The following is a 13,749-nucleotide window of genomic DNA, read 5'->3' as shown; positions in this document are numbered from 1 at the left end:
GGCTTTTGAAAGACTTTTCCACAGTAGAGGTTAAGAAAAATGTTCATTTGTCCCAATGCTCTAGAAAATAGGAAATGGCATTTCCCAGGGACAGTGGCAATCCAGGGGGTTCCATCTCTCCTGAAACTCTTGTAGCTCAGCTGGGAGTGCAGCTTTTCTGGGGGAAAAAACATGTAAATAAAGCTATTTTTTGCTTTACTAAAGGCACTCCAATTCCAGCACCACTTCTAGAAAGGTGGTTTTGGAAGGAGGCACAGCTCAGTGTGGTCTGGGAGGAGAGGCCTCATGTTCTGCACATCATGGACTATTTATTCTGATAACAATTGGGAATATCAATGCGAAAATCAGAAATGAATTCTCCAAAATGTCAGGAGGGGTTTGCAATGCTTTTCCAGAACTGCTACCTCGTTGAAAGGGCACTTCATTGAAAGTAAGTCAAGATGTTAAATCTTGAGATTTAGCTGGAAATATCCAAGATTTGTATCCTCCAAAATGGCTCTACCTCTGCCAGCAAAGAGAGATAAAGGACGTAAAATGGATCCACATTTTAAACTCACCAGCTCAGAAAGACACAAACGAAAACATTTGTTTATTACAAAAGATTTTATTGCAGTTATTTACACCCGTTCCTCGTTAAGTGTATAAATGTAAACATTTATCATAGATGTACTTCTCTTATCTTACAGTTCATCCCCTGCTCAGGTTAGATGACATTTTTTGAAGCATACAGGTGGTGAGGAAAGTTAAGCTATATTCACAGAATATACATCTGCCTGCAGGGAGACTCCTCCAGCCCTACGCCAGCGGGATGGACACTGTCCCGTTGGCTCTGCTCCTGCTCCTCGTGTGCACGCTGGATTCCGTGATGTCCTCGGAGTGATCCTCGCTCTTCTTCTCCTTCAGGCTGTTGATGAACCTCAGGGTGATCTCGTCCCACTCCTCGGGCAGCAGCATGAGCAGGAACCCCATGCAGATGATGATGGTGGCCCCCAGCCGCACCACGCTGAAGATCATTTTGTGCTTCAACAGGTCCACGGCTGGGAGGAGAGGAAACAACCAGAGAATCAGAACAGCAGCAGGAGATGGATGACGGCACCAAGAGCAGCCTGGCACGTCCCTGTGTGCCTTTGTCACACTCTGGGTGTGACAGTGGCCGTGGGGCTCTCAGATCTCCCTGAGCTTTGATCTGACAGTGCAGCACTGGAGGTGCCACAGCTCCTCTGTCCCTCACTGCCTTGAGCAGGGTCTGAGGAAGCCTGGAGGGGTTGGATTAAGCCTCAAGAGTTCCATGGTGAACAGTCCATGAGGGACCTGAAGGGGCTCAGCCTGGAGAAAAGGAGGCTCAGAGGGGACCTTCTTGCTCTCTGCAAGAAGAGGGTGCAGCCAGGTGGTGTGGCATTCACATTCTCTGAAAAAATCCCGTCACCCAGGATTTTTCTCCTGGGAAGCTGAGAAGCCTCAAAGGAAAAAGAAAACAGTAATTATCTCATTTGCTTCTCCTGTGTTTTGCTGATGTGGAATGTGTTTGGAGATTGTTTACTCACAGGTGATTGTTTCATTAGTTTCAAGTGTGAGTGTTTTCACTCTTTGGCCAATCAGGGCCAAGCTGTGTCAGGGCTCTGGAAAGAGTCACGAGTTTTCATTATTATCTTTTTAGCCTTCTGTCTGTATCCTTTCTGTATTCTTTAGTATAGTTTATTTTAGTATTCTTTATCATTATATAGTATCTTAAAATAATCAATTAGCCTTCTGAGAACATGGAGTCAGGTTCATCATTCCTTCCTTCATCTGGTGGGAACCCAAATACAATAAGGTGGGGCTCAGGCTCTGCTCCCAGGGAATAAGGGACAGGACAAAGGGAAAAGACCCCAAGATGGGACAGAATGGATATTCAGAAAAAATTATTCTCTGAAAGACTGGTAAGGCACAGGCACAGGCTGCTCAGGGCAGTGGTGGAGTCACCATCCCTCAAAGTGTCCAAAAACTGAGTGGACATGGCACTTCATGGTTTAGTGAGCGCAGGGATATTTGGTTGAAGGTTGGACTTGATCACCTTGGAGGTCTTTTCCAGCCTTCATGACCCTGTGATTCTGTGATTTCTGAGACAGAAGGCACTTTATAGTAACTCTTTCTCCACAACAGGCTGCATCAGCAGAGAGCTCCCTCCGGCTGCAGGAACCAGGGATGGGGAAAGAGCAGCATGCGGGCCAGAGAGCTCCAGGTGCCTCCGGGCCCAGCCCCCCAGCTCCACAGCAGCCCCCACAGCCCACCTGAGCCCTCAGGCAGCCTCCCACAGGCATGGCTTCACAGCTGCATTCCCCAAAAGCAGATCTTTTCTGTGCTCAAACCCCCAAGAGTGATGAGGCTGAGACTGAAGAGCAGAGAGCTGTTCAAGAGCAGAGGGTGTTCAAGACAGGACTCTGGAGTAAATTTCCACCCAACAAATTATTTAAGCAATAAACTGCTTTCTGAGTTCCCAGGGGCTCATTTTGGCAGCAGCAGCTGGGGCACTGGTACCTGCATTTCCAGGGACGCTGAGCACGGTGCCGATGGAGATCAGGATGGGGTAGGTCAGCACCACCCCAACGTTAACCAGGATGTTGAAAGCTATGGAAAAACAGAGAAAATAACCCATGAAAATGGGGGGAAACACCAGAGTGAGACATTTCTCCTCCACCTAGACCCTACAGGTACAATATGTGGTATTAAGTATCCACACCACAATGAGGGAGTTGCCAGAAAGTGATTGATTTTTGGTTTTTTCTATATGAGCGTGAAATTAAAGGAAATTATTCACAAGGGAAAGGGGAGGGCTCAATGGCCTTTCACAAATCATAACTCTGAGGTTATCATATTCCATGGCTTTGCACAGGCTTCAAACAGGTACAAAAAAACCTGGTCTGTTGTTGTTTTGGGATTTTTTTGTCACGTGACAGCACTCCCAGAAAGCTCCAATTTCCTTTAAATATTAAAGAAAAACCCTTAAAGTTTGCTTAAGTTTCTTTAACTTTTCCTTGAAAGATTAAAAACAAGTTTTTGATCACCCACCACCCAGTCCTGCTGCTGAATCCCCTGCATGAGGCTGGGTTTATACACTTGGGTGACAAATTATCCCTAATTTTGGCTCTCTAGGAGCTCACAGGGCAGCTGCAGCTGTGGTTGGAGCAGCTCAAGGTGTTCCCAGCAGCTCAGCTGCCAGCCTGGCCACATCTCAGGACGGGATGGGCAATGACATTCTCTTTGCTTCCATTTAATAAACACGTAGTGAGACAAAAACCTCTTCAATTATAAAAGAGAATAAAAGAGACTTTACCAAAGGAAAGGATGTCATATGTGGAAACTAAAATGCCCCTGGGCTGAATCCAACAGATAATTTGCTGGCAATCCTGGCTCAGAAAGAGGGAGCCTTATGTGAGCCCTGCCCAGAGCCTGCAGCACCCCCAAAAAGGTGCCCCAGCACTGGGGGTGCTCCTGTCAGGGAACAAACATCCCCCAGGAGCTGACTGGGAACATGCAGCACCTTGAAATTGGACTTACAGCAGTCAAGCTGTGCCAGAGACAGGGGCATTGGTGTGGAACTCTGGTAGGGATGAAAAAATGGGCAATTAGTAGTGCTGCTTCATGTTTACTCCCTGCTATTACTGTTAATTATTAATTATTATTAATTATAACTATGCTTACCTATCAATTATTAATTGTATCTCAATTAATAGTAATGTTTCATGAAGTGTAATGAAAAATATGAATCATTTCTAAGGAGCACCAGTTTGCACTGGGACCAGAATTAATCTGTGAGAGAGCTCTGCTGCTTAAGGGGGAAACTGTTTGTGCTCGAGGCCAATTTTATAAAGGGTTGGAGGGATGACGACCTAGAAAAAGAAATAAATAAATAGTTTTATCACTTACCTAACCAGAGGCCAGCTACTCCACACAGGTAACCCCACGGCACAGCAGAGAAGGGGTACCAGTACTCCACTTTTGTGAAGTAGAGGATGATGGGGGTGATGGAGATGAAGATGAAGTTGAAGAAGCCAAGGGTGGACACGAAATGAGCTGCTTCCCCGAAGTTTGCACTCCCGAGAAACATTTTGAACAAAACCTGGAGAGGAGAGGAGAGGAGAGGAGAGGAGAGGAGAGGAGAGGAGAGGAGAGGAGAGGAGAGGAGAGGTTTAGATTCCATGCCTGTCATGGGAGCACTCCATCCCCCTTGGGGAGAGTGGAGCAAAGGCCAACTTGCCACAGCCCAGCCCTTTTCCTTCACTGGAGTCTTGCAAGGGGATCTTTTTGGTGGGATTTCTGCCCTTTCCCAGGTTTTAGCTCCATGCCCAGCCCTTTTCCTCCACAAGTCTTGCAAGGGGGTCTTTGGTGGGATTTCTGCCCTTCCCTGGGTTTTAGCTCCATGTCTTTACCACGGGGATGGCTGAGTCTGTATAACACAGCTTTACACAAAATGCCACGAGGAGCAAGTGTAGAAGAACCGAGGAAAAACCAAGAATAAACCAAGAACTCAAGGACACCCCATTCATGCAGTAAGTGTAGAGGATTTGGGCTGAGTGTGGCAATGCTGGGATTTGGGAGGAGGCTCCAGTGACTTCCACAGCATGACCCTGCTGTGAGAGGAAAACCAGCCTGGTAGGGCTCACTCTGTGAGAACCTGTCCTCTATGAGCCTCAATTCATGGACTTTGAGTGACTTTTGAAAGGCCACAACAAATTTTTTGAGTGAGATGAGTGAAGTCTAAAGCTGCAAGTGCAGCTTCTGATCCTGCCATAACCCACTCCAAACGTGACACACGCAGCTGAAAACAAACCCAGCCACGCTCAGCCCAACCTGCTCCTGAGACAGAATCCCTGCCTTTCCCAACCCTCACCCTCCAGAGCAGCCACTTCTTCCAAGCAGAAGGGTCTCTAATGAACAGCCTGTGCCAGGCTCACCCCAGTGCTCTGAGCTCAGCCTGTGCCAGGGGGCTGCAGGGCAGACCTGGGATGAGTTGTCCACCCTGGCTCTCCTCCCTGCTGCACATGGAAAGCCCCTTTGAAAAGTGTTGATCAACTCTTGTTGCCATGATTTAAAAATGATCTTAAACTCCTCCTGACGTGGCAGTGGAGATTTCATGAAAGGCTCATCAAGAAAAGCCATTCTGGGTAATTGGCAGATGACAACTAATTACCCTCAGGGCAGATTTCCTGACATTGTCACAACATGAGTGACGCAGGAGTGAGAAACAGAACAAAACATTTATTTTACAGCCATTCTCTTTGTATTTGTGTCTTTTTAGCAGCCAGTGTGAATGAATTTAGGAGTGCCAACAAACAGTTGTGACCTACCTTGTACAGTGCAGACGTGGAGGCTGATCCCACGGCGTAGGCCACCCCGATAATTGAATCACCCTGGAAACCATCTGCATATGCCATCATTACAATTCCTGTGATTGCCATTATTGCTGCCACTATCTGCACAGACAAAGCAAAGCGGTGTAAAGCTGAGATCATCACTGGGAGGGGCTTCTCATCAGCGTCATTACCCACTTGCTCTGACCTGGAGCTTTCTTGTTTTCCCTTAAATAGGAAAGATTGTGGGTGAGATGTAAAGCACAATGAAAGTGTGCGCACTGACAGGGATGGGGATCTACAGCACTGCAAATTCTGCTGGGGCCTACTGACAGAACATCCACCATTATGGATTTATTCAGCTAAACATCCACTTTGGCGAGGCAACTGCAAGATTAAGAAATTTTAAGGCCTCATGCTCTTCTGTACAACATAAGAAATATTTATCAAAGCTACCACTTTGACTTGAAATGCAAATATTAGATGGCCAAACAGCCTGGAAATTAGTCCAGGGGAATGAGCCCTGTATTCTGGAATACAAGGATACCACAGGGAGGTCTTCCAGCTGTTTTGGCTGTGCCCTAACAGGTTTTTTTGGACAGACATGACCAAATTTCTTCATGATGTTTACATCTGTGCTTAGGTTTTTGGCCTCATTTGAAAATCCTAGAGAGAGCATTTAAGGAGCTTCAAAAAAAAAAGAACAGGAATCATTAACTACACCACAGCTGAAATCCTGGGTCTTGACTCCAAGAAACTTAAGGAAGTGGTAGGGAGCCCACAGTGTTTTATTCTTTAAAAAATTCCCCCTCTCCACCTAATTGCCCTCAGCAGGTAACGTGAATTTCAAAGACACTGAATGCCCAGCTTGCACTGAGTGTTTCCCAAGCCAGTGCACGTCTCCTGAGCCAACACCAACACGACATGGGCACTTTGCCTCGTGAAAACCTCCATGAACTTCATTTAAGAAATATTTAGTCCTGGATAAAACTAAGCTTCAGCCCAGAGACTTCAAAGACTTCATCTCGATCCAAACACTTCTGTAAAACAGCCTTTCAGAGCTCACAGTTTTTCCAAGAGTCCCAGAAAATCACTGACACTCATCCCAGGCAGACGTGAGCCAGACTGAGGCAACAAGCATAAAAAAAATCCCACAAAACAACTTCAGCAGAGCCAGTCTGCAGAGCAAAACCATGCTTCAAGGGACACACAGGACAGAGACACACAACTGACTCAGGTGAAGCTGTTCCCTCACAGGGCACAATGGGGAACCGAGAATCACCTCCCAGGGCAGGGCCAATCTCTGAGACTCCAGGTAAAAATGTCAGTGCTCCTAAACCCCATAGGCATCCAGGCCATCATCTTCCCAGGAAAACTCATCTCCTGGGTGCAGCTTTGAGTCCTTCCCCCTCACCATCAGCCCTATTTCACCAGCCCTTGAGGCACACAGGTGCCCCCTCACATGGCAGTGGCTGTGCCAAAGCCACAAACCCCCCTGCAAGTCTGTGTCCCACCTTACTTCCATGTAAAACACCCCAACTCCAGCATACAGGTCAGCAAAACCTGAAAGTATCACTGCTACTCCAAATTCACCATGAAATGGAGCTGAAATCCAGATCCCCCAGTGCCCTGGTGTCTTAAGTTGGAAATAGGAGTATTCCATTCCCATCTGTCAGAGGTGGGGCAGTTATCTTCTGCTCATTGGGCAGTTTTTTCTTTATCTCTCCCACAGCCAATCCTCCCTCCAGGAGATCTCTGCTGTCCATGGCCACTGAGTGTCCCTGCATGGCTGATCAAATTCCATCATCCCATGGGAGATGCTCTGCCCAGGGGAGGAGCCAAGCATTCCTACCTGGATCCAATCTGAGCCTGGGAACAGCACAGCAGCCTTTGCCCCCTGCATTCCCAGAGGAGCAGCTTTCTCCTGCCCTGCATTCCCAGAGGGAGAGCGGGCCCATCTCCAGCAGCCCTGGAGCTTCAGAGGAAAACTCCAGCCTTGTGCAGGATCCCTGCTCCAGCAGAACCACAGCTGGCACTGCAGGAGGGCTGAGCCACCATGGAATGGCACTGCTGCCACCACCCTGACCCACATGGGGTCAGCTCCTGCTCTGACTCTGGCAGTAGTTTTTTGGGATTTTTTTTGTTTGTTTGTACAATTATATTTGTATTTTTTTAGTTTTCCTAGTAAATAAGTGTTATTCCTACTCCCATATCTCTGCCTGAGAGCCTTTTAATTTCAAAATCATAATAATTCAGAGGGAGGAGGTTTACATTTTTCCACTTCAGGGGAGTCTCCTACCTTCCTTGAGCAGACACCTGGCTTTTCAAACCAAGACAGGAGTCCCCCCAGTCTCTCAGTGATGTGATGAGATCTGGGAGGGTTTTAGCAAGAGGGCACCAGGAGGTTTCCCCCTTTTCCTCCCCAGGATAACACATTCCAGCAGTGGGGCCATGCTGGGAGACACCACAGCAGTCCCAGCCTCGAAGCAATGCCCAGGGACAGCCAGGAGCCCTCAGACATCCACGGCCTCTCCTCTGGGTGTGCAGAACCCCCCTGCCCTGCCTGGCTGGACTCACCTCAGGCTGCCCTTCACATCCTGCCCTGCACAGAAATTCAGGATTTCAGCTGTCAGCTGGAGGGTTTCCAGCAATGTGTCAGTCTCAGAAGGCAGAACAGAGGAGTCCAGAAAGTAGTAATGCCCTCTTTCCAAGGGCAGGGATGGAGATTTAACTCTTGGTGCCCTCACTGCTCAGCCGTTTCCTTGTGTCAGTGAAAAGGAGTAGATCCATCATCCCCTTTCTTCCTATTGTGAAAAACTCACTCCCAGTCTGTCTAAACCAAATTTAGAGAGCCAGATCCCTAATTTAATCAATTATTTATAAAGCCAAGCATTTTTTTTCTCCCCTGAAATAACTAAAATGATGGGCACATGTGGAGCATCAACACCTCCTGAGACTGAAAACAGCAAAAACATTATTTAAATTTCATGCTCAAGGCTCCTCCTGCATGTCACATATCAGAGCATCAGCACAGCTGACCTGTGGCTGCCTCAGGTGTTGGCTTTAGAAACCTGAGCTCACATCTGCAGGCTGCTCTGCAAGGTCACAGGGAAGCAAAGGTGGCTGTCAGCTCATTAAATGAGGCTTTTAATTAATGGAAGAGTGTAGTAATTTTCTTTTGGAGCCTCCTAGGTAAGGAATGAAATTAGCTTGCCTCTTTTTTTTTTCTAGAAAAATGTCCCCAAACTACTGTGCACCTACCTAAAACACATTGAGTCAACTCCACGCATGATCAGGAGTTGACCAACCAAGGGCTTATATGTGCCAACATATAAGCATGTGTCTAAATCCAAGCAGCACAACCCAGCAGAACTACTCAAATACATAAAGACTTTGAAGTATTTGTGCTTGCTTGGAGCCAAAGCTGGCTGTACTTCCCAAAGTGTAACATGGATGTGTTATTAATTTGAGAGAGAGACGTTCAGAAGTGTGCAAATAAAGGTTAGTGTGCAGGCAGGGATGGTTTTGTGTGTCCTTGCCCAGGGCAGGAGGTACTTCAAGGAACTTGAGCTCTACCTGCGCTACTTTCATAGGTAAATAGAAGCAGAGAATTGTTGAAGTTGGAAAAGACCTCACTGAGTCCAACCTTTCACCTAACACTGCCAGATCCACACTAAACAATGTCCCCAAGCACCACATCTACACATTTCCTGAACACTTCCAGTAATGGTGAATCCACCACTGCCTTGGGCAGCCTGTCCACCATCTGACCACCCTTCCTGTGAAGAAACCTTTCCTAACACCCAACCTAAACCTCCCCTGGTGCTTTTCTCTCTCAGGTGGGTGCTACAGCTTCACCACTGATGGCACGAGGCTCTCCCTGCAGAGCACACACTCGGGTGCCTCAAACACAGCCACAGCAGCTGAAACTTTGTGTGCAGCCCTTGTGCAGTTATTCAGTGCTCCCACAGGTGGGACTGGGCCATTCCACAGGGTGGCCAGCAAGACAGGTTTGTCTTTAGATGTGGCATCCAAAAATCCAGCCCTGCAGCCTGGCTGGCAGCTGCTTTCAGGTGTGCAGGAAGGGTGCCAGGGGATCACAGGGAGGTCAGGCAGGTCCCACATGCCCTGGGCATCCATGGCCAGTTTGGGGATTGCTGCAGCCACACTGGGCAGACAGGGAGCTGGGAATGTGCTGCAGAGCCACTGCTGTCCCAAGCACTTGGGACACAAGCTCTGTGAGGAACAACTGAGGGAGCTGAGGGTGTTCAGCCTGGAGAAAAGGAGACTCAGGGGTGCCCTCATCACTCTCTACAGCTCCTGAAAGGTGGCTGTGGCCAGGTGGGGTTGGGCTCTTTCTCCAGGCAGCACTGACACAACCAGAGGACACAGCCTCAAGCTGCACCAAGGGAAATACAGGTTGGATATCAGGAAAAATTGTTTTACAGAAAGAGTGATAAAGTTCTGGAATGGCTGCCCAGGGAGGTGGTGGAGTCACCATCCCTGGGTGTGTTTAACAAAGCCTGGATGTGGCACTGGGGGCCAGGGTTGAGTTGAGCTGTTGGGGCTGGGTTGGCCTGGATGATCTTGAAGGTCTCTTCCAACCCAGTGATTCTGTGAATTCTCTGAATCCCCACCTCGATGTCACCCAGATGCGCCCGATGGCTCTGGAGCTCTGGAAGAGCTGCTGGGAGCTGAGCTGAGCTGAGGTCCTTGGAAAAGCTGGCTGAGCTCCTGGGTGCAGAGTTTTTCCACAAAAACACGGCTCAGGGTATGGGATTAGCCCTTCACTTCTTTTCATCTTCTCACTGCCCAAATAACCCAATTCCTGCTGCTCTACAAGGGGCTGCGGGTGAGAGCAGCTGAGGCATTCAGGCACAAAAAGCTGGGTCTGTGCTGCTCTGTTGTGTTTTAGCTCTCCAACACTCTCCTGCGTGGTTATTAACATAATTAAGTGTTATTCTGTCAGGAGAGCTGCTGGAAAACACTGTGAATTACCTCTCCAGCAATGGGCATCCAGGCTCTGCCAGTGAGCAGTGAAATCCAGTTTACGTGCAGGATTTGCTGCTCACTTTTCCCTCCAGGTTTTTCTTGTGTGAACCCCATGGTGTTTACAGAATTCATACCAATGCATATTCATGGCAACCTTTTTTTAGTCAGTGAAAAATAAATAATAACTGAAAACAGCTTTTATTTCTAGGTTTCTTAAACAGAGCAGGCTAGGAGAACACAAGAGCTCTGCTTGCTCTGCCAGAAAGATGCTGCTTTGAGATGAAAATTAGCTTAAAGAGTACAAAATGTTCAATTTTTTTCAGATGATCAAGGGGTGGAGGGGGGTAGTTATGGTTCCTGTTATTTCTGTAGAGAACTGAGGGTTTCACACCCTGTTTATTCTTTGAGTCAGTCAGTGGGCTGAGGGAGGGTCACATTCACCTGATCTTTTTGTATTTTCAGCTGTGTAGGAAACAGATGTCCATGTGTCTGGCTTTACCTTCAAGCACTGGCTCACCTCCTCAGCCTGGTAAGCACAGTGCTCTGCTCAGTGTCCTGGTGGCTGCTCCAAAAGCCAGATGAGATACCTGTACAAGAGGATGTCTTTTCCTTTCATTTCTGAACCCTTCTATCACACTATTAATCAAAAAAAAAAAAAAAAGAAAAAGCTCCTGTGCCCATTTTCAAAAAACACACTGACTAGGATGAGTGTCCTGATCCACCACGCTTTCCCTGGAACTTAAATCCTGCTGCTGCTGGTCCCTTCTGGTCACAGCCACCACACCTGGCCCCAACCAGTGCCTAATGAAGTTCAAGGTTTCCAATAATTCAATCAGGACTGTGCCCAACAATACCTTGAGCCATTTCAGAGGGGAATCTGCATCAATGAACTAGCAGAAATCCTCACTACTCCTCATCCAAGATGTGAAGCCAACAGTTTAAATTGCTGCATGCTGGGAGATGTGTACATGGAAAATTACACAACTAGTTTGCTTTCCCCAGATCCAGGGGCACAACATTTTGTTCGAGTTCTGTTTTAAATTTTTGCAGGTCCATTTTACTGCCAGTGAGTTTTTAAACACTTCAGTGCAAAATGCACCTCCACAGAAGAGAGCTGTGTTAATTTTAAAGCAATTTTGACACATTCATAAGTAAATATGTGTGTGGAAAGTGACAGGGCAGCACAAGAAATATACATCACACATTCCAAACATCTGTCTATCCAAACAAGGAATAAAACTGCTTTGGTTAGAACCTAAGCATTCATCACTAAGTTTAAAATAAAATTAACCAAACTTCAGCACAACAAGCCAAGCCAGAATAGGTTTCTATGAAACTGCAGGTTCTTCTATTGTAATTCATCAAGTTACACTTGGCTGTAATAGCTCCTTGAAATTCCCACACTGATTTCCCTCTGAAGTTCTGAGGTCTCTAACTGATCCTGAGGCTGCATCATAAAACTAAATGAGAAAGGTTTTCATGGCGTCCCAGTGCAGCAGTGCTGTGGCAGCACCATGGCTGATGGGTTGAAGTGCAATTATGAAAACATGAGAGAGTGGAAAAGGAGGCACATTCATACCCTTGCTCCCATGAACCTGTCTTTGAGCACAATCCAAGAAAGCAAGAAGACAAAAGCTTTGTTACAACAGAACAGGGCAGAGACGTCTGTGGCTGTGAGCTTCTTTAAAGCCAGTAAATACAGGTAGTTAGTCAAAGTCCACAGAATAGAAAAGGGAGCAGTCCTTTTAAGAAAGAGTTTCAGCGTCAGACCATCTTCACCAAAAATCCGACTGCATTCCCTACGGAAAGAAAAGAGTTTCAGTCTCAGCCAGGGTTTTCCTTAGCATTCACTCCAGCACAACAAACATTCATTAGGCTTTTATCCTGCTTTTCCTAACTACTCCACACGCCCAAGAGAATCCATTATTGAATTCACACAGGGAAAACAACGCACAATCTTCTTAAAGCAGCAATTTTGCGAGAAGAAAAGACGTAACTTACCTGGAATAATCACACTCTGTGCAACAATAATCCCAGGGACTCACACACAGAAATGAAGGTTATCTATAATGTTCTGACAGCTCCCAGACTCTGCCTTCAAGGCCATGAGCACAGGGATTAGAATCACCATTTTTTCTCTGCAGCTTGCCAATTTTCTTCTTTTTTTGCATTGCTCCCAGCCCTGTTTTCATTCTTGCTGAAATATATTTTTATGTATGGCCAAGGAAGCTTTAAGAATTGCCTAAAGATACTCAAAAAGACTGCCAGACACAGCGTGGTGGGGAAGGGAGCCACCAGGCAGTGGGAGTGAGCCAGGCAAACAGGAGTGTGAGAGAAGGAAGGGAAAGGGAGGGGAAGGTATTTAACAGCTTCATTTTATTGTACAGTGAAAAGCTGTGTTTTCTAGGAGACATTTCCTTGAGAATTAAATTGCAAACAAAACCCCCAGCTTCTCAAACACTGTGTCACACACAGCTCCAGTGAGCTGTTTGCTTCTTGGGATTTCAGGAATCCCAAAGTGGGAAGGAAATTTTTTAGCTACTCCACTGTGTGCACTCTTGGCTGAAGGCATTCCTGAAGATATTCCCAGTGTGCTTCACTTCTTGGCAAGGCAGGAACTCTGGCACTGCCTAAAACATGGGAGGTCCCACAAGTGACCCCAAAAAGCAGTGGGGTGAACCAAGGCACCCTCAACCTGCAGCACATCCTTCCAAGGAAAGGGACATGGAGGGAATAATCAAAATGCCCTGAGGTTCCAAAGTGCTCTGTGTCTGGAAGATTGCTAAAACACTCATTATGCAGAACTAATTAGCAACTTCAAAGATTGAGCTGCAATGTGATATCAAAAATGTTAGTTATTTGGGGGTGGTGGGGGTGGTCTGAAAATTATCCTGATTTGGAAGACAAAACTGTTTTCAGGGCCCCTTAACCATTTTTACTAATTCTTGGGAGTTTTGCTCCCAATTAGAATTAGTTTTGATGTTAAAGACATCACAGGCTTTAACTCTTAAGACTGGAAACCATCACTCTCGTTTTGAGGAATGTAGAATAATAACATCTATGTAATAACTGAGATCAGCTACATCTTAACTAAAATGGCTTTATGATTCAGCTTAATAACCACTTGTTTCTTGATGCCACTAAGGCAGCCTGGTGTACAAAGCAGTCATTTCTGGTAAAAATAAATTCCATTCTCAAACTCTGGGTACTCAGGCTGGTGGAACTGCTAATTATCTCCTTACTCTAGTTGACCTCAATGCTCTCACGAGTCGTGTTCACCAAAGATCAGGATAAAAATGTTTAAAATACAAAAAAAGAACAGCTACTGTTGTGCATCATTTATCTGAGATGCAATGCAAACACTCAGTGAAGGAAATAAATGAATGCCTAACTTGGCAGGCTTTTGTAACTCTGATTTCAACAGGAG

The 13,749-nt window shown here is 46.6% G+C and overlaps 1 protein-coding gene across 4 annotated transcripts in view; it reads right to left on the bottom strand.

Moving 5' to 3' along the window:
* Positions 1 to 584: 584 nt before the first annotated feature.
* SLC35F4 (solute carrier family 35 member F4) overlaps positions 585 to 13,749 on the bottom strand; it is a 114,808-nt gene continuing 101,643 nt past the window's right edge. For 2 of the 4 annotated variants that reach the window (XM_038138873.1, XM_038138872.1), the window contains 5 exons: positions 11,902 to 12,121; positions 5,328 to 5,453; positions 3,907 to 4,099; positions 2,518 to 2,607; positions 796 to 1,037 (listed from right to left, as the gene is read on the bottom strand). In XM_038138873.1, coding sequence (XP_037994801.1) covers positions 796 to 1,037; positions 2,518 to 2,607; positions 3,907 to 4,099; positions 5,328 to 5,453; positions 11,902 to 12,121 — 871 coding nt within the window. Of the gene's footprint in view, positions 1,038 to 2,517; positions 2,608 to 3,906; positions 4,100 to 5,327; positions 5,454 to 11,901; positions 12,122 to 13,749 lie in introns of all 4 variants that reach the window. The other 2 variants (XM_038138871.1, XM_038138874.1) reach the window with 2 other exon arrangements.

Source organism: Motacilla alba, chromosome 5 (assembly GCF_015832195.1).
Source record: "Motacilla alba alba isolate MOTALB_02 chromosome 5, Motacilla_alba_V1.0_pri, whole genome shotgun sequence".
NCBI classification, from domain to species: domain Eukaryota; kingdom Metazoa; phylum Chordata; class Aves; order Passeriformes; family Motacillidae; genus Motacilla; species Motacilla alba.
The sequence above is the reverse complement of the archived record's forward strand: the minus strand, read 5'-3'. Positions and strand labels throughout refer to the sequence as shown.